Raw genomic sequence first — 21,711 nt, forward strand, 5'->3', positions numbered from 1 at the left:
TGCTATCAAACTGTACTTGGAAAATACATTACAAAAGTATGAACAATATGACAGAATTGATTCTATAGTCTATGGAGTCCACTGTAACATCTGCATTGCTAAGACCAAGTATATTTAACATAAATGTTTAAAGACAGGCATGGACTTGAGGAAGATATGGTTTCAGAGCCATGCCATGTCTGCCTTGTACTTGGTTGTCTTTGGGATAACAACTCTTAGTATTACTCTTCCTATGGGGAAAAAGAAAATAATATCGTACCTATCTCATAAGGCTGTTGTAAGATCAAATGGAACGATGCACAAAGAATATTTAGCATCATGACTGGTACAGAGCAAGGCATTAATGCCTGTTAGCTCTAAGATAAATATTAGGTAGGTTGGGGTCAATGCGAAAGCCAGAGGGAATAACTGAAATGCAACAGGTATTATTTTTGAAAACAGCTATGATATGTCTAGGTATTACTGGAATAGAAGCCGACTGTGAGGCCTTTGGGACCCTCTAACAGAGTTCAACATGAAGTGACAATGTTGTTTTGCCTGATTTACATCAAACCTTTGTTGTTAAAATAGATTTTTCTCAATATGCTCAATATGAAGCATTTATTCACTCAGATAATAGATACAAATCCATGCATTCAAATGTTCCTTGGAGTCAGAGATCAAGATGGAAATCCCCAGAATCATAGAGATTTGTGTCTATAAATTTGCTTATTATATTCTCATTCAAGGAGGTTGGAAGGGATAGTGTCAGCTTTTTAGCCAGAATCTTTTCATTACTTATCCCTGTTGGGGTTGCTGCACGTGCTGTGAGTGACCTCCAGAGATCCTCAAGCTGTATGCAGAGAGCAAATTGAATCTGAAAGCTTTATTAGACAAGTTTGTCTTTCAGCTGGTGAGAGTGGATTTCAGCCGTATTGGACAAAAATAAAATTTCTTGTGAAACTGGGTCCTGACCTTGAAAAAAATCTCATCCAAAGCACACAATTCAATTCTGCGTTAAGTCCTTATTTGTTAAACACAAGAGTGTAGGTTCAAAAGAAAAAGGCACATTTTACCTCAAACAAATAAGAATCAGGAAGGAAAATAATAGGGCCTCTCTTTTGATCTGCTGGACTCAGTGAGCAAAAAGCTTATCACCAAATCATACAGTCAAAAAAAAAATACTAATATGGAGGAAACAACTTTTTAAATTCACTTTGAGAAGTAAAACTACCTTTTCCACTTACAATCCACAGTAAACATTAGAGGAAGTTTATTTATATCTTTTATCCATACATTTATTCAAAAATAAAGAATAACCCTGAGAAGATGAAGGGACATCAAAGATTGACTAATTTGTTTTATTTAATTCCTGTTTTTTTAGTGTTGAAGAACAATGATTTTTTTAAAGTTATGATAAGTATCTCAGAAGCAAGAATTGGAGGTACTATAATTTTGACTTTTTGTTTTTCTATTGTAGGTCTATATCACAATTTAGTCACTGGTGTAGTTAATGTCAATAGCAATTTTGCTTAAATATTATAATAGGTAGAGTGAATGTCTGTTCAATGAACCCATCATGGATTGGTAAACACAAAATATATTTTATAAAATAAAATAAAGAGAATAAAATATATCTTCTCAAAAAACATTTGGAATGAGAGAAGGAATAAAGCGAACAAATTTTCAGAGGGAGACAGTATGTTAGACCATTAAGTAGAGGTTCTCAATTTGGATATCAAGACATTGTCAAGAATGAGAGATAAGGAACAAGATGTGGGCTGAATTTAGCCTGCAAGATTTGCATCAGAGCAACAGCATATCCTATTTGATCGATGCTGCAGTATTAACAAAGCAGGGTTTACCCCTGAGAATATGAGGATAAACATATCTGTCAGTTGCTAAACAGAAAATAGGGTTGCGATATGTAAAAATACTGAAGAGCACTAAAATCAGACTAAGCAGTTGAGGGTTTGAGTCCTGATTCTGCCACAAACCAGTTGGACAAGCACATAGTCACTTAATCTCTCTGGTTTATAATTACATGGAAGGTTGACTTATTTGATACAACTCCGAAATAAATGTACTATGCATCTGGTCAAAATATATTAGCTGGCCATGTACTACACGCTAGTCACTGAATAAAGTCACATACACAAGAGGGTATACACTGATGAAGAAGATATAAAATAGGATCCTCCTGGAACTTAGAGTCTATTAGGAAACAATAAATATGACATGGATAATTTAGAAATCAAAATAATGATAAAGTGGAATGTCTGGGTGGCTCAATGTGTTAAGCTGACTTCAGCTCAGGTCATGATCCCAGGGTCCTGCGATCGAGTCCTGCATCAGGCTCCTTATCCAGCAGGGAGCCTGCTTCTCTCTCTGCCTCTGCCTGCCACTCTGCCTGCTTGTGCTCTCTCTCTGACAAGTAAATAAATAAAATTAAAAAAAAATAATGATAAGGCTATGAAAGAGAAAAATGTGTTTTCATATTGTGCAATATGAGGCTCAAGGAAAGAGTTCTGCAGAATAAAAGGTGCAAGTGAGATTTAAAGAACGAGTAAGGGAAGAGATCATCCAGGTGAAAAAGTAGTAGGTGTGGAAACCCTGAGCCAAAACATACATCAGACCATATGTCCAGATGAAGCAGATGTGCTAAAGGAACTAAAAAAGGAAGAGAGGTTAGGTTTTGAAGAAAAGGGGCAGGGGGACAGTGAAGCAAGAAGGATAAGTAAGGAACCATCACATAAGACCTTGTGGGACATGTTAATGATCTGGGGATTTATCCTAAAAGCAATGGGACACCATTCAAGGATTATAATAAAATGAGGTTTAAATGTTGCAGTATTATTCTTTGTGGAACATGTTTCTATGGGGAATGGGCTAGAGAGAGGTAAATGCCGTAAGTGAAGAGGTAAGGTAAAATTTGATGGTAATAGAAGGGATGGGGATGGCTGAAGTAATTTGGAAGATATTTAAGTGACATCAGTAGGACTTGGGTGATCAACTGGATAAGAAAACTGGAGAAAGAGGTATTCATTTATGATCACTTACTGGTACCGGTTTGAGTGGATGGTGTTGCCATTTCCTGAGATAGGGAATACAAGAAAAAAGATGGGAGAGCAAATTCACTAGTTCAATTTTGGACACAGTAGATTTGAAGAGTCAGAAAGCTGATCAAGTACAGATAGCGAATGAGTTATTGGATACATGGCTTCTCTTGAATTCACTAGTCAGTACTGTATCCCTCTACTACTCCATCCAAGTTTGTTAGATCCAAGGTTGGTTCACAGGCCATCTTAATAGACTTATAGGTCATGTGTGACATGTTTTATCAAGTCCTTCTCCTAATTTACTTCCTTCACTTGGCTTCCAGGTTTCTGTCTCGGTTCTCCTTGTATTTCAATGACTACTCATTATGGTACCCTCAACCTGTTACCATTGGGGTCCTCCAGGGCTGACTTTCCAGATCTTCTCTTTTCTATCTGCATTCACTCCTCGGCTTTCACTGGCATAACTTCATGGCTCAGCTGTATGCTAAAAATTACATATTTATTTCTCTAGACTGGATCTGTATCCTAACATCCAGGGCATATATACTTCTACCTATTCTACATCTCCATTTCATAGCTAGAAGTCATATGTAACTTAATTTGTATAAAACAGGTTATATATATAACCTACATATACATAATACATATTTTATACATGTTTTATATTTTATACATTATATATATATAGAGTCTCCCACCACTCTGCATCTCCTACCATCTTCCCTCACTTGGTAAATGATTACACCATTCTTACGGTTTTCTCAGGCCAGAAAACCTCATCGATTTTCTCATTCCCCTGATCAAATCTATCAACCGATCCTGTTGGCTCTAGCTTTTAGACACATCCAAAACTTGTCCACCTCTCATCACTTCCACTCTCCCTACTCTGGAAAAAATTATCATAGTTTCTCATCTAAATTATTCAATAAGTCTCTTAACTAGTCCTCTCTTGCTTCTCCACTCATCTTCTCCTTTCAGTATATTCTTAAGGCATCCAGAAAATTTTTGCCAAAACTTATGTCAGATTATCTCACTGCTGGGCTCAAATGCTTCTGTTGGCTCTTTCTCTTAACAAAGTAAAAGTCAAAGTCATCCCAAGGGCATTTAAAACTCTCCTGATCTGACTTTCGCTCATAACTGCTATCTTCTTCATTCAATGTGCTCCAGCCACACTTGTTCTTCCGATATATGTCATGTTCCCCTGTCATGGCATTTGTTAGAATGCCATCCCTGGAATTCTGTAGCCTAGAATGTTCTTCCCCCAGAAATCCACATGGCTCACATTTTGACCACATTCAAGGCTTCACCTAAATTCTACCTTTTCAGCAAAAGTGTCTTTATTAGCTTCACCCTTGTACTCCATACCCACAATCCTTACACTCTTCCCTGCTTTCTTTTCCATTGCAATTATCACTTCAGAACATGTGAACATGTGGAGCACCTGGGTGGCTTGGTCAATTAAGTGTCTGCCTTCGTCTCAGGTCATGATCCCGGAGTCCCAGGATGGAGCCTCTAGTTGGGCACCCTGCTCAGCAGAGAGTCAGCTTCTCCCTCTCCCTCTGCTCTGCCCCCTCCTCCTCCCCCTGCTTGTGTTCTTTCTCTCACTCTCTCTCAAATAAGTAAACAAAATCTTAAAAAAAAGAACATGCGAACACACTGTATCTATTTTCTTTATTGTCTATCCCCACAGAAACATTAGCTCCATGAGTATACAGATACTTGTTTATTTTTCTGCTACTATATTTCTAAGTTAGTGTGCAAACCCAGAACTCAAAAAAGAGGTGTAGATTTAGAGTAAGGATGTGATAGTTTTCGATGTATAGTTGGTAATTGAAATCATGCAAGTGGATGAGATTATTCAAGAGATTAAAATATGTAAAAAAAACAAATCTCCATTACTTGCAACATTGAGAAGCTACTTGGAGAAGGTTAAGCCAGCCAGGAAGCTGCAAAAGAGTAGCCAGGGAGATAAGAGGAAACCCAGAGTGATACTATATATGCAAAAGGAAGAAAGAAATGTTTCAAACCAGGAGTGGCCAAGGACATTAAATGCTACTTGGAGTTTAAACAAGATGAAGATTGAAACAGTATTTTAACATAGAGGTCATTTCTGGCCTTACGGACATTTTCAGTGGTCTGATGGAAGGATTCAGCGAGGCTGCTGTGAGGGATGAACTAGAGTCAGGAATGAAGAGGACTCTTTCTAGAATGGTGGCTGTGGATGAGAGGAGAGAGATTGGCTAGTACTGGGAGGAGAATGTGTGGTTGAGGTAGAATAGTTCTAGGATGGGGAAAACATGATCATGTATAAATGTGGCAGATGAAATCATATGAGTCAGTTTAAAGATACTTTATATTATAAGGGAAAACTTTTTGGATGTTCCAGTATAGAAGGACATGACTGATTAAGGAAAAATGATGGAAAAATATCAGGTCCTCAACTAGTGGCCAGATTTATTATGAGTTAGTAGTACATTACAGCAGGCAGCATGATATCATCATATAAAAGTTGGAAAAGGGTACGGAGACCTTGTGATCTGAGTTATGAGTAGACCAGTCATTATGGGACGGGGTCCAATCATGAAGCCTACAACAGAAAAATGACATGGAAACATACTTGGGAGGAGTAGGAGAGGGGCCACAGAGATGTTTAAACATTTGAGAAACAGTTTTTTTGTTGATAGGCTATGGGTACTCACCTGATTTATGTGAAAAAAGCAAAGTGTGAGGGAGATTAAGTAACAGACTTTGAAGAATGTCTAATAAAGTGAGCAGAAGTGTTTTCTTCTACTCAAAAAAATGATTTAGACAGTAACTGGAACTTGGGTTAGGCAGTTGAAAGACTCTCTTGAGTGTAACAGTGATGAGGGAGCAGGAGGCTGGCTGAGGACAAAGCAAAAGCTGGCGCCTTGCACCCCCTCTTCACCCACTCCCCTCCATATGTGTAGCATTCCTCAGGCACCCCTGACTGCCATAAAACGATAAATAGTTAACGTGCAGGGATCGCAATCCTGCAGAACAGGAATCTCCCTTGTCCTACAAGATGTCCTAGAGACCTAAACAGGGAGGTTACCTTATCAATAGCACAAATTTCCAGAGGCAAATAACTCTTGGTTCCTGAAGCCCTAATGTCCCCCTCCCACCATAAACTGGAGGAGACTGGAGTAGAAAGGAATGTAAATGATAGCCAGATCATAATGCCCCACCAAGAATCCCCCATTATCTTGATGTTAGTGCCTGACCTAAAGACGACATTGATCAAGCCATAAGGGCAAAGACTCCCCCCACCCCCGGCACCTTGTAGGCCCTCCCTAGCATGTGAGAACTCTGTCGAAATCTCCCATTCCTTCACCACCTCCCCCCAACCGTGGGGTATATAACATGCCTACCCTCACAACCCGGGGCAGCAGCTCTTCCTGCCCACGGGTCCTGTCCCCGTGCTTTAATAAACCACCATTTTGCACCAATGACGTCTTAAGAATTCTTTCTTTAGTCGTCGGCTCTGAACCTCCTCACCCCACCGAACCTGACTTAGGTTCTGGGACTTCATCAACAGCATTGGTGGAACTCCATCTACTCTTGATTTTTTAAGAAGAGAGTAGGCAGTTAACCTTAAGATTGTTTCTAAGAAGGAGAGAGCCTTTCCGGAAGATAGTGGGAAAGATAGAATGACCTCTCAAAGACCTTTCAGATCACAATCTTAGAATCTAAAATTTAAGTGCAAACTGCTGTAATTTCCTTTGGGAATCCTTTCTTTGAGGATAAAATTATATTCAATTTTAAATTGATTCAGAAAAATTTTAGAAATACGTGAAGTCTTTCCTTTGTGGGCTGTGGGATGTCTATTCTCATGACTATGTTTAAATAATTATAATTTCCACTTGATAATAGCCTGAGAAGAAATTCAACAATACCATGTATTCTGTAGTGATTTCCGAAGGTCCTTTTCTGGAAGGAATTAAATAATATAAGAAGACTAAGTTAATTTTACTGAAATGAACACTTTATTTCTGTTAAAATGCAGGATATATGTATAAATGAAAAATCCCTTATAAGCAGAATATTTTACTTAACTATTGATGTTATTCTCCTCCAAGACACACACAAACACACACACACACACACACACACACACACACACACACACGCAAACAGTGAAACTTCCAGGAATGCTTCCAACAAGCATTACAAGTAATGGATTAGAACTTCTCTTCCTTTGCCAGTTCAAACCTCAAAGCTTGGCTCCAACCAGAGATGGTAACCAAGCAATAAAACTGCCAAAGGTTAAGAGACAAGGAGAAAGGGAACTTCATCATCACAAAATGGATAATTAACATCTAAATACTCTAGCTTTTACACTCTATTGCCATCTTGCATATTAATAGCACTGTTGTATCTACCCTGTTAACCGGGGAACTTTGTCAAAGAATCTGGCCTGGGACCAGGGACTCCCACTTGCTTGCATTAGAAGGACTTTTTTCAGATCAGTGTAAGCAATACTAAGGCCTCCCCAGCAGAGTTTCCTGCTGTCACCTCCCCTTATACAGTGTGACACATCTCAGTGTATTTCGAGTACCCTTGTTCACCCTCATCTCACTGATGCAAACAAATATGATTTAATTGATTAATTAATTTACTGCTGCCAAGAGTTGGAGGGCCTCTGTAATTGCTCAGAGTTTTGAACTATCTTGAGGAGGGTCTAAAATAAATTTCTTTTACCATTACCATAATTGATTAGGTACAAAATCTTGGTACAAAATCTTACTCTTAGTATATTAGACTTGAGAACATTTTTAAAATTTAGAGGTTTTAATTATAAAGCTGATGACTGTATGTATATATGTACCTAGGTGTTTTCAGTAGAGTGATCATCAGTTCATGAGGCAGAGAAAGCCTTGGATCCACTCGAACTGATGTGGCCTAAAGGTACAGTGCAAGCAGAGTCAACAGTGGGGAAACAGGAACCAGGAAAGGATATGGGTGGCCCTCTTCCTTGTGTGTTTTTTGTTTGTTTTAAGTAAACTCTACGGGGCGGGGGGGGGGGCACTGAATACTTGACCCTGAAATCAAGAGTCGCATGCTGTAGGGACTAAGTTAGCAAGGAGCCCCTCCTCCTTGTGTTTTGGAGAATGATGGGAACTCAAATGGGGAGTAAGAAGGTGAGACCTGACAGCTTCCTTCCTTAAGACATGATCATTGCAGATAAATAAAGGGCATTTTCATAATAAACTATTTTATCACAATGTAAATTAAATAAATGGTATGCTGAGATTACATTTAGGTTCCAATTAACCTCATGCTTTTATCCAACTGCCTAGATATTTAAAGTATTACTGAAGTATCTTTGGAATGCTTTAATTCAACTCTAGAGAGGCAAGTGAAGTTCAAATAGTAAGTGTATAAATAACCTTCTATGTGAGTATTTGATATTTAAATATAGCCTTTAAAAATTTGAATGAAGATAAATGAATCACTGCTTGAGATATGGTGTTCTGATTAATAGCATCAACTTTGAAATCACAGAGACCTAACTCTGAATATCCACTCCAACGCTTACTAGCTTTATAGCTTTGGACAAATTATTTAATCTTTCTCACCCTTGATTTTCTCAACTGCAAAATGGAAATCACAACACAATCCATTCAAAAGGTAGAACAATGGCACAAATTCTAAGACCTGTTGTGTTAATTTAGTTTCCCCTGGAGTAGGGATTTGAGTACAAGTAGTTTCACTGGTATAAGATACCAGAAAGCTGTGTTGGAAGAGTAAAGAAATGAAGAAGAATGGGAAGAAAGTCTACACAAGGCAAGCTAATGAACAGGTTATCACTGTGGGCAATGGTGGCTCAACCCACTGGAGACCTGTGGTTTAGAACATGCTCTGGAGTGGTCCTACCCAAGAAGTGAAGATGAGATTTTTATGCATCCCTTCCTGTAAATGGGTGGTTGAATGCTGTTCCAGGGATGTCTTCTCCCCAGTACTTCTAACCTGCTTTGCAAGTGGGTGAGCTTCTCCTGTGGAACAGAGTGCCTGGGCAGAGTCACAGGTACTTGAAATTAGAAGCCTTGGGGTTTATAGGGAGGACTAGTGCTGAGGGGATTAGAGCAAGCAACGTGCCTCCATTGGGTTTCTGGAAATAAAGTGTTAATGGACTATGCTCATGTCTGTTTATTTATGTATTGTCTGCGGTATAGCTGCTTTGAATATATAATGACAAAGTTGATTACATGACCCCCAAAGCTGGCTCTTTACAAAAAGTTGGTAGCACAAGTGAGATTAGAATTTAGGCTTCTTGACCTCTAATGCAGTACTTTTGTGATTATACTTGAGACTTGCTCTCTCCAAAATTAATTACAGGAAGGGAGGGTTTTACCAGTGTTTAATCAACTAGAAACCTCTATTAACGGGCATTCCTATGTGTCTATATATACAATGGTCATTCATTTCACATTTATTATCCTGGGACACTTGAAGAACTCCAATATCCTGACTTGGAGTCTTCACATTAGTATGTTCTATATGCAATTTATTTCAAAACTGCTAAATTGGGTATTGTGGAATGCGAACATTCTCAGCCCCAGCAGCTTGCAGATAAGAAAGGATTCGCATTGACATTTATAACCAGATTTGCTGGCTTTTTGCCTCCATCTGCCATGCAGTCCTTCAGTCCCATACAAAGTCCTATCTACCTAAATGTTCCCTAGAGTTTCTCAGGGAGCTTTGAATAAGCATGGCTATTCTCCTCCCTGATGTCTGAGCTGCTTGGCTAGGCCAATACTGCCTGGACTTAGTGCTCTGTCCATCTTCCTGAACTTTCAAGCTACAGAGTTTTGAGGGGTAGGAAGAGAAGTGGTGGTGCTGAAATAGCATGGAGTTCCCTCTGGCATCCTCAGCACTGGATCTCAGTCAAATGCCACTCCACACCGCACACAGGTGCACAGATGAACTGACACCACTCAGGCCCATGGTAGTAGTTCTGAAAGCACAGTCCCAGAACCAGTAACAGTGGCACCATCTGGGGACTTTTGAGAGATGCAACCTCTCAGGCCTCACCCCAGATCTCCTGACTCAGTAACTCTGGAATCGAAGCCTAACAATGTGTGCTGTAATGAGAAATGGGTGGTTTTCATGAAGGTAAAGCTCAAGAACCATTGATATAGGGCTATGAATATGATACAGACCAATGCAATTATCTTGGCTTTCCCCCCTTTTCCCCAATGTAATAATGAGTGAAAAGAGGACCCAAGTAATGTCTCCCATCCATGTATACAGCCCCTTTGCAATAACATTGCAGCTCTTCTTTCAAGAGATGGTGTATCTCTCCACTCCCCAAGTCTGGCCTGGCTTTACAACTTGCTCTGCCAACAGAATGCAGCAGAAGTGATGTATGAATTTCAGAGTCTAGGTATCAAGAAATCTTGGTGCTCCCACTGTTACTCTTTTAATACTGTCCTGAGGATGCCATATAATGAAAGCCCAGTCCAACCTACTGGAGGAGGAGAGGCCTCATGAAGAACCAAGGTTCTCCAGCGAACAGCTGGCTAGCAGATAATTTTTTAAAAGATTTTATTTATTATTTAAGAGAAAGAGAGAGACAGACATTGAGAGAGAGAGCACAAGTGGGGGAAGGGGCAGAAGGAAAGGGAGAAGTAGGCTCCCTACTGAGCAGGGAGCTCAATCCCAGGACCTTGGGACTGTGACTTGAGCTGAAGACAGATGCTTAACCGACTGAGCCCCCCCCCCCGCCCCACCCGTCCAGGTGCCCCTGGATATCAGATATTTGAGTGAGTCTATTTCCAACCTCTAGCTCCTGTTGAGGGGCTAGAGAACTGCAGGCACATGACCGACCCCCTAGCAAGACCTTAAGTATCACCATCCGGCTCATCACAACCCAAACTGGAGGCCCACAGAATCATGAGCAGGTAAATACCTCCTGTATTAGGCCATTACATTTGTGGTGTTTTTATGTAGAGATAGGTAACTGATACACTCAGGTATCCAAGCAACAGTGACTCTAAAAAAGTTTTTTTTTTTTTTCTCCAGCATGCTTATTTATCTTATAAATTGAAACAATTTATATGGCTCAGGCAGGACCACCTTATCATATTATATAATTTAAGTAGGCAACCATACAGGAGCTTAGTTTATTATTTTTCAAAAAGCCCTCAGGGCCTCAGTTTCCACAAATAAAAATATCCAGCCAGATTAAAATTTCAATGACTATTCCAGATTCAGAGTTCTATAGTTCTAAGAAATTCAAACAGAATAAATTGATTTTTTCTACTCCTTAAGTAGAAAAATCACAGCAACATATCTCACTTCTTTTCCTCATACATCCAAGATTGAGTTAAATAACATTAACTACTGGCTAGCTGCTTCCATATCTAGAATTTCCATTAGCTTCTTGGACAGAGAGATAGTGCAAGGCACAGCAAAACAAAACAAAATAAAACATAGGCTTTGGAGTCTGACACACTTGGATTGGAATCCTGGCTCTGTTTCTTCCCAGCTGTGTGATCTTAATCTAGCTATTTTCCTCTCCAAGCTTTGGGATACTCACCTTATAAAAACGGTGTGTTTATGTATTTTGCAATTATTTTGAGGATGAAGGTATATATGGAAAAGCGATATTGTATTGCTTTTTGCATTGTAGAAGTGCACTGGAGAAAACTTGCTATGATGAGTTCTAAAAGTATATTGTGTTACAACATAGTCCATGAGAAAATAATCATATATACCAAGCAGTCTACGAAATAGATTCTCCTTTTCTATATTGTATTTATTCCTGATTAACTTTCTGTAAGTCAGGAACATAGATAATATAAATAATTCTTAATTCTGATGTTTAAACCACCACACTAAAGAAAGAATGCTCTATTTGAATAAAAGCAACTCTGGATCTACCAGCCTCCTTACTGATGCTTTTCATTCAACTGTGCATTTCACATTTTTGTTTTAATCCCAGCTTTGTGTCAGTTTGCTACAGGGGAAGAAAAGCCCCGGCTTTTGAGAAAATTTCTGTCCCTCAGTTCTTCTCCAGCTCTGATCCCAACCCCACCAGCTCCCCCTGTGGCTTGGAGCTTGAGGGCATTCCCAGACTCTGCCTACTGGTGGCAGTGTGGAGGGAGGAGGGGGAGGTGGGGCTCTTAGGTGGGGGAGAAGGAAGTAGAGCAGGAGTGGAGCAAGGTGCTGTTAACCACTGCTTTAGCCACGTGTCCCCTCGCCTCTGCTCTGGTATCACTGGTCTTTTTTGATATTCTCCCATCTTGCTCCACTTCAAGGCCTTTGCTTGGGCTGTTCTCTCTGTGCCTACTAGAATAGTTTCCTCCAGATAAATGCATGGCTCACCTCCTCACTTTCATCAGCTTTCTGATGTCCACAAATGTTCTTAGTAGTGAAGCTTTCTGACCAAACTGTGATCATGTCTTCATTTGCATTCCCTTTCTCTCCTACCCTGGTCTTCTGTTCTCCTTAACTGCATTTCTCAAACTTCAGTGTGCACACTGAATCACCTGGGAAGCCTATTACAATGCAGATTCTGATTCATTGGGTCTGGGGTAGGGCCCGAGATTCTGCATTTCTAGTAAGTGCCCATCTGATGTCAATCTATAGACTACACTCTGGAATACCTGGCAGTATTGACATAGTTTATCTACTTTTGTCTTTGTTAGCTCATTATTTTTCTCTCCCAGTCAGAGCACATGTTTCATGAACAGAGAGACTACATTATTTGATTTATTATTTTCAGCACCTAGTATGATGCCCAATACATAAAAATTACTCAATAAATACTTATCAAGTGAATAAATTACCTATGTTGTTAGTAAATTCAAACTGGAATTTGGAATGTACTTTCCATTACAAACATTATTGTTACATTTAGTTACTTTACAGATTTAATAGATTTTGGTGCCCTCACTTTACAAGCTTCCTACCATGTGAAAAGTGGTTTAAGTAGGAGCAGAAACATTCAGAATTCAACAAAACTATAAACAAATTATTGGAGCCCAATCTTTTTAAAGAGTTACAAAGTGAGGCTGAACATAACAGAGAAAGCTAGAGAACAAATGCCAATAAATGATTATATAGGAACAAGCTATGCATATGTACTGAGGGAACTAAAAATTATAGGTCATAAAAATAAATAAACCTGATATAATTACTTGAATATAAACCTTGACATAGCAATTTTAGTGTCCCAGATTGACAAAACAAAACAAAACAAAACAAAAGCAAAACAAGAATGCTTGCACATCTTTTTCAAGTTTCCAATATCATGAAATGGAACTCTGATGAGTGCTCAGAAACCCAAGGGGGCATATGAGAAACACTGTCCCTAGATTCTATGACCTCTTTTAACCCAAATGCTATATATGCCTTCTATTGAACTATGAGTGTGCTCCCATGGTTATGATACTGCCAGCGTGCTTTATTTCTACTTGATACAAAATACAAATCAACTTTGCCTGAAGAACAAGTCACCACGCTTTAATACTTAAATCATTTGATCTTTGAAAAACAGACAAGGCAAAAAAACCAAACAACAACCCCCCACGATGTTTTTAGTTCTAATTACAGAATTGGCACAGCCAAGTTTTCTGGCTTCTTTCCCCTGAGATCCAAAGACAGCATGAACACTGCCACAGGATTTTATGCATACCTTCCATTAACAAATGAATAAAAAGTGAAGAAAAATAAACTGAAAATATCAAGAAAAACAAAAGTCAAAGCTTGGGCTAAATGAAGAAACATTCCAACCCAGTTCTGCTTGTGGTAGTCATGGTGTCGTTTTCTTTTTCTAGAACCAAACATGAAAGAGCTCTTAAAGTTGTTCTCCAAAGGGGAGGGGGGATTTGTGTACCAGGAGGACCACGTGCATTCCTGTGGTTTCAGTAATTTGTATCGGCCTATTGGAAGAATATTGTCCAAATGATGGAGCATTCATTGAGACAGACACAGAGATGGAATCCACACAAATCTAGCATTAGTTGGTACTCAGGTACCTCACCCTGATCCCCTCTTCATGAACAACACCCATCCCTGCTGCTGGGAGTATTGGCTGTTACTGGTATTCCTTATTAGGGATTACCTTTGGCCCCAGAAAAACTCAAGGTTTCCCTTTCACTCCACTAGGTGGCCCTGAAATGGGCAAAGACTGGCTGGTGGAGGAATACAAAGGCTATCCCTCTTATTGCCCTTCCTTCCAGAGAGCCTTTGGAGCCAGCCCAGATCTCAGGCTCCCGAGGAAGTGGCTGAGACCACTATTACAATCAAATGACCCTTCAGCCTCTTCTACTGTCCACTCCCTTGTACCCTTCTTTGTCATAGATGTAGGTCTAGAGAACATATCCCAATATACTTTTGTCATCCTGCATTCTGAATCAGAGCCCATTTCCAAGGAACATAATTGTAAGGCATTTTGCACAGTAAATAACACTAAAGCTTTATTCCTATTTTTATAATTGCAGATTTTCCCTTATGTCCAGAGATCACCTCACTGTCATGTTTTTGAATAAATGGCTGCAGCCAGAGAGCACATGATTCGGTATACTTACGGGCTCCGACAGTGGTCAGTCCAGGAGCTGGGCCAGGCTGCTTTGCTCTCAGCTCTTGAAGTAAGTGGGTCACTGCCTTCCAATCAGAGCTCAGATCTTCCAACTTTCTCTTTAATAGAAAAGGATACATGTTATTTATTTGATTAACATCTTAAAGATAACTTAATTCATGTTGTTATTAACTCATTTTGTGGATACATTATTGTATTTCTATTGTACTTTTCTTCTAAATTAATTGTTCTAGGTAGATTTCCTTTCAAAGGTGTTACAGTTATTTTAAGCCAACCACCCTACAAACATTTATTGATTGTTTGCTGCATTCAGACTCTTGCTCCAGGCACAATTTCATTTAAAGGAAGTAGAGTGTAAACCTTAATGAATGGAAAACAAACGCAAACAAAAAACATTGTCATCTCAGCAATTGCCTTCACCCTTTTGAAGAGTATCTAGTGTGACTGCATACAAGAATTATCCAGAGAACATCAGAAAATACTGTAATGCCCTGAATCACCCCAGGTCAATTATATTAGAACCTCTTAAAGGGAGAGGCTGGGGTACACATAGGGATATGACACTCAGAGTTCACTTCAAGGAAGGATGATTGTCCTAAATGATGGAAAAGATGGCAGTGGTCCTTCAGGGACTCTCTCAGCTGTAGAGAGCTGCCTTGGGCAAGAGTGTGCCCTCTTCAGGGAGCCCTCATTCCGTGACCAATTAAGGTGAGGGTATAAAGGCTCAGCCCAGGACGCCTGGGTGGCTCAGTGGGTTAAGCCGCTGCCTTCAGCTCAGGTCATTATCTCAGGGTCCTGGGATCAAGTTCCGCATCGGGCTCTCTGCTCAGCAGGGAGCCTGATTCCCTTCCTCTCTCTCTGCCTGCCTCTCTGCTTACTTGTGATCTCTCTCTCTGTCAAATAAATAAATAAAATCTTAAAAAAAATAAAAAATAAAGTCTCAGCCCATTTTGCTCAGAGCAGGACATTTCTGAAGTGTCATTTCAGCTGCAGGGCTCCCCATGAAGTCATCAAGCCTATATGTGACCAGCAACATGCTGGTATGTGTTTAACAACTGACTCTGACAAAATAAATAAATAAATAAATAATAAAATAACAAAATAAAAAAATCCTAATTTTCATGTTTGCCAATTTCTGTGGTGTCAATGCTCCCACCATATACAGTTTTACTTTACCAAGACGTCAAGTGGCTCACAAACTGCCTGAAAATTTGACAGAAGACCCTCAGGAGCAGATATGAGTTGACTCTAGTACACCAGTGGTTTAGCCATATGGTTACTTATCGCCTGTAGAATGTGAACAGAAATAATATACATGGGGTCTAGGATCAGGCTTTTAAAGAATGTGTGAGGCTTCTCTACCTTTTCTGCAGACTGGAAGCAAAGAAGTCTAAGGTCCTAGGGAAAACCTTTTCAATGGATTGGGGCTGCAGGGAGGAGAGAATTAATCCTAATGCCCTGGAGCAGCAGTTCTCATACTTCGGGATCAACAGAGTCACCTGAAGGCCATGTGAAACCACTGAGACCTAGGTCTGAGGCCCAGATTTCTAGATTCAGTAGATCTTGGGTGGGAACAAAGAGCTTGCACTTCCAACAATTTTCTAGCTGAGGCTGATTGTCCAGAACCAAAGCCTAAGGTGATCAATATACCTAATGAGTTATCTAAGCATCAACAATGGACTAGATATGCACCATCCTTAAAAGAAATAAGAAAATAGGCCTTTCAGTCATTTTCTGTAGCATTTAATTCTCTTAAGAAATTCTAATTAAGAAAAGCTGCCAAGGGAATAAGTCCTAAAACAAATACTAAAAATTCATCACTTCCTAATTTATATCATCTATGCTCTTGAGGTTCCTCATGTCTATTGGGTCTGACATGACAGCAAACCAGAGCTTTTAATTTTTTTTAGTCCACAGTGCATGTTGTGAAACATTTATTATCATATCAGTGAATATAGCTCTTTATTACTGAAACATAAGCCCTGACTCCAAAAGGAAACAAACAACACCTCTGATCGATGAAGAATACTACCACTGAATGTCATGTCATGTGGAAGATATTTTTCCATTCTGACCTCAGAGTTAAATGCTGAGAATTAAATATTATAAAAAGCTAATGAATTAATACAGATTTTGTCTCCTGATTCCCTTGCAAAGTTGCAGTGACTTCATAAGGATAGAATATTAAGAATAACTATGCTGATACCAAAAAGTAGCAACAGATAACAGGGAGGAGATAATAAACCTAAAAGCAGATATTGAGAAAATGTAGAGGTCTTGGTCATTTGTGGAAGGGTAACAGGGCAACATATGTTGAGGTCTCATCATACATCATTTGAATTATAGGAAGTCACCTACATGTGCTGAGAGAAAGATGAAATATTGATTTCAATCTTGATTGAGAGATTAAAGATTGATTTCAATATTGCTGGGATCTGCCTACTCTTTTACTCAATGAGCATATGGCTCCAGAGGGGCGAAGGAGAGATGGGAGCTTTCTGTTCCTACAGTTGCCTTAGGTTCAACTTTCTTCTCACAGTGTAAACATCTCACTGCATTGAGTTTGCTTCTAATATTTAAAGATATGTATTTATCTTACAATCTGGCTTCTAAAAGCAAAATCAACTACTTCATCTGGCTCTCAACTGAATAAACAGTGATCTGTATTAAACTTCATATTCCATGTGTATCAATGTATAATAAAACAGAACGGTATATGATATTTATAACGACACCTCTAAAAATAAAGAAAAGCTTCAATTCCATTGTGTTTTAGAATTAGAAGTCCCAGATTTCTGTCTTAACTCATGGCTACAACTTATGTCATCAGTGACAAATCAGACAGGTCAATCAGATTTATCATCCTTGAAACGTGGATATAACACCACCACCTAACTCATAGTTTTGTTGGAGAAACTAAATGAGATATTTTATGAGAAAAGAACTGTGTGAACTGCAAAGTACTATAAAATTGTTGGTTAGTTATTATGCACTACTTAATGAACCAAAGCGCAAGATGGTCAATAAAAATTTTCATTAAAACATTAAAATAAAAATATTTCAATGCATGAAGGACAAGGTTTTGGTTATCCTAAAAACAACATGTTTATATATTCAGTTCCCTTTTATTAATATATACATTTGGAACAGTCCATTCACTTATTCAAATGTTATCTTGCCCACTTTTCTTTTCAGATGGGTAAATGTGCTACTATAATTTCAAATGCAGAAATTTAGAAAAATGAAGGAGTGTCCTGATGTACCACAAACATCTGAGGACACTGTTCAGTGTTAAAAATGCAGTAAGCTCAGAATTGTATATTCCCCCAACTTTCGTAATGATTAGCAATAAATTTTGATTCAGCTGGTAACAAAAACATTCTAACAACTTCTCCAAGTTTCACACATACTTCAAAGTTGAACTCGATGATGTATATATTATGGAAGCTTTATTTGTTGGTTTGGTTTGGTTTGGCTTTTTGGAACTCTGGCAAGTGCCCAAATTTTCTACACTGCTGTCTTTGCTATTAGGCCATCAACTCCTTTTAGGTAGGAAAACATGTTTGGCTGCAGCAACTCATGCCGCGTTCCTCACATAATGAACTTGAAGCAGGGCTCAATACAAATCTATAGAAGGTAATGATTTCTTTATCGTGTTAACACCCTTTAACTGGATATAAGGGAATGAAAAACATGACTAACTTTCAAAATCTTTAAATATGAAATGAGTGGGATAATAATGAACAAGTCCTATTCTTGGATTAGATTTCCAGAATTTGAAAATTTTGAATATGCTAAGTAAATTGTAGACCCCGGACTTTCCCCACAAGAGCCCCTCAAAAATCGACAATCACAGGGAATTCTTATTTTACCCAGAAGGAGAAACTTGGAGAGCAATTTTTAAAAAATGGTAAACTGAGTTTCATTAGAGGGGAGCTTTGGAGCTGAGCATTATGTTCCATGGTATATAAGCTGCTTGGATATAATCATTTAATATTAAGACAATTATCTCAAACAGTGTGAAATTTATTCTTCACCAAGAGCAGAAATTAATCATAAGAAAAATGATTTCTGAGTATAGCTTTCCTTTTTTCATTTAAAATGGAATACAGTGAGTTTGGGCTTTTTTACATGTTTCTCCTATGTCAATATCTGGCAAGAAATTAACATCGGCAAAATAAATAACTGAATCCACCCACAGCGCTATGTACACAGACATGCATGTGAATGTTGTAACTGAGATATCTATGTCTCTATGTCTGTCTTTATAAATGCAATTAACAGAACTGAGGGCCAGGAGTGAAATTCAAATCTCTAAATGATCTTGCCCAGTTCCAGCAGGAGCTACTGAGTAAGCCTTAATTGAGACTTTCCTTCCAAGTATTTCCTCAGAAAAGAGTCCATTCATATTGTCAGAGCCCCCTTGATGTCTTTTCTGTCTCATTTGTTATTATTGCGAACAAAAGAAGCTGCATAGTAGCTTGCAGTAACCTCAAGAGATGGAAATCTGGGATGCTTATAGAAGTCACCTAACAGAATTGGTTAATAATAATTTTTTAAAAGGTGAAGGAAGTTGGTAAACCATTAGCAATTATTCCTGGGGTATAACCTCACACTTACCAGTGGTGAAGACCATTGTAAACAAATCTTTTAAAGACAGTTTAAGAAAGCAAAATAATAAGGACTCTGATGGAGAGATTAAAAAAAATACATGTCTAAGAAAAATGAAAAGATTCTCTCTCCTAACATCTTTTGAATGCACAGTGAGCATGGGGATAAAAATTCCAGCGATAACACTGAGGAAGTAAAAAATGGCCCTTCTGGTAAATGGCAGTTTGCTAGGTGTGATGGCCCTGATTGAACATAAAGAACAGTCACAGAAAATAAACTACACACAGACGACGCCACCCCAGGGCCATGTTTCAACAGTGCAGAGATGAGGCCACTCTGCCACCACAAGAAGGACTAATATAAAGCACTGCTACTTCTTCAACAGTGACAGGTCTGCCCTGCTTCAATTCCCTCACCTTCTAGATAGAAATTATTATTAAAGGTACCCAATCACCACATTGACTCTGTTCATAGCATCTAATCCAAATGGCTTCCATTTCCCTAATCCCTCTTTAGAATCCTCTAGCCAACCAAATCCCAGAAGCAACTCTTTCTAACCCCCTCTTACTGAGATGTCCCGGAGTCTCCCTGGAGAGATTTCTCCCTTGCTGTGGTAAGCTAAAAATCCTAACTATTTGACTATAGGTATGTTCATAGTACTCTTTGGATGGACACCTAAATGGTATCATACAGGGATTCAAACAGTGCCATCCATTTCATAAATAGCTTAGAAGGAAGATGGTGAGCTCTAGAATTCTGGAATATACATATGAAGAGTGTGAGTGAAACTGTTTTATAAAATATAATACAGAGAAAGCAGTATTTCTAATAAGTGAGTTATTCTGTAAAATGAGATTTAAATTATGGGAATGCTGCTCAATTAAGATATTAGGTAAATTCGACATTTGCAATCTCATCCTCCTTTTTAAGTGTTCATAAATTGCTCAAAAATCTATTATAAATCTTGTTTTCCCTAGGGGAAAGTGGGACTCTCCTTATTTTCAAGCATATATAATTATTATTTATTCAGCCTCTCACAGTCAAAGACTTTTCCTCAGTTGTAAACCTAACTTACATATTTAAAAAATGAAATGCTGCTACTCTTCTATCAATAAATTATACAATCTTTCTAATATTGTTACTTTCTTTTGGTAATTTTTCTCCTCACTCTTTCTATAAGCACTGACATGGAAATTGTATTCACCAAATGCATGAGTCAAAATGGCTCTATTCATTTTAGGGGGATCAACATATGACTGTTATCGCCCTATTGATTTTTGATGTTATAGAAAAGTTACACCAGATAAACTAGATCATGTGCCTGACAGAATATGTATAAAAGCCAAATATTGTTGTAAAGTATAATATTTCATTAGGCAAGATTTTGACCAATTAGATACCACTCAACCTGCTATACCATCTAAAAATCTTCAGGTTTTTCTTCTAATTGTGTTGTGAGTAATGTATTAAAAATAATCAGGCAAACAAATAAACCCTAAGGAAGTTCTTAAAAATGTTTGATGTTGATATTAGCAGTAGAACAAACTTGTTGGGGAAAAAACAAGCTTAATCTAGTTAATTAACAAAAAAACATCTGGGAAAATGAAACTTCCCTGGTTGTGATTGACTTTAATTGAAAATGACTAATGACGCTGTCATTCTGCAGCTACTATTTGAGGAGATGATGCCTGGAAGATTATAATTACCCTCTTGACCATTTGTCTACAGCAATTATTTTGTGTTAAACGTTGGGGTGGAACACTATGACCAAATCCAGAAAGCCCCAAACACCTTACGTTTTTTTGTTACATTTAAAAAGAATTCAAGAATGTTAGTAACATATATCATTAGATTCTTGGTAGCCAGATTTTGTTTTTATAATCTAAAATGGTAGCAAAGCAAGCCAGCTGGTTTCATCTCATCACTTCAGCAAGTCACCAAGACATTTTAAAAATCTTTAGTGCTCTCACTTCTGATACACAGAAGGTGATGTAAGTATAAAATACATACACACATGGAAAACATTTTAATAGAAAGAGTAATGTCAAAAGTTGAGTTAAGGAATAAGTATCAATAGAAGAAACTGTCTTCTAACTGCTTTAGTTCAAAAGAGAGTTTAAAAAAAAGACCTTAAGAACAAAATAACAACTGCCTTTTTTTTTTTTTTTGGTGGTTGTCAATATTGTTGTTACTGATGGCTGATGTTATTGCTGCTTTTAAACTGCAAAATTACTCTGTAGAAAGTGGAATGTATTAGAAAAGATTCCATCAGCAGCATTATCATAAAATATTATTACCAAAGGGATAACTTAAGCAAAATTGTTAACAATTTATCTACTTTATCTAACCCATCTTCAGTTTCTAAAGATGAAGGAACCTTATACAAATCAAATGAAATAAAACTGCATGTGTATATGTATGTGTGTGCATGTGTAGCGGGGAGAGAGTAAAAGGAGATAGAAAGCAAAATAAGAACCAAGATGCCCTTCAACAGAC

General features: G+C 38.3%; 1 protein-coding gene across 3 annotated transcripts in view; it reads right to left on the bottom strand.

The window, feature by feature from the left end:
- DMD (dystrophin) overlaps positions 1 to 21,711 on the bottom strand; it is a 2,119,021-nt gene that overhangs the window by 697,154 nt on the left and 1,400,156 nt on the right. For all 3 annotated transcript variants that reach the window (XM_045089435.1, XM_045089434.1, XM_045089436.1), the window contains exon 50: positions 14,594 to 14,702. In XM_045089435.1, coding sequence (XP_044945370.1) covers positions 14,594 to 14,702 — 109 coding nt within the window. The remainder of the gene's footprint in view (positions 1 to 14,593; positions 14,703 to 21,711) is intronic.

The sequence above is a fragment of the Mustela putorius genome, unplaced genomic scaffold (assembly GCF_011764305.1).
Source record: "Mustela putorius furo isolate JIRA1106 unplaced genomic scaffold, ASM1176430v1.1 tig00003836_pilon_pilon_pilon, whole genome shotgun sequence".
Lineage (NCBI taxonomy): Eukaryota > Metazoa > Chordata > Mammalia > Carnivora > Mustelidae > Mustela > Mustela putorius.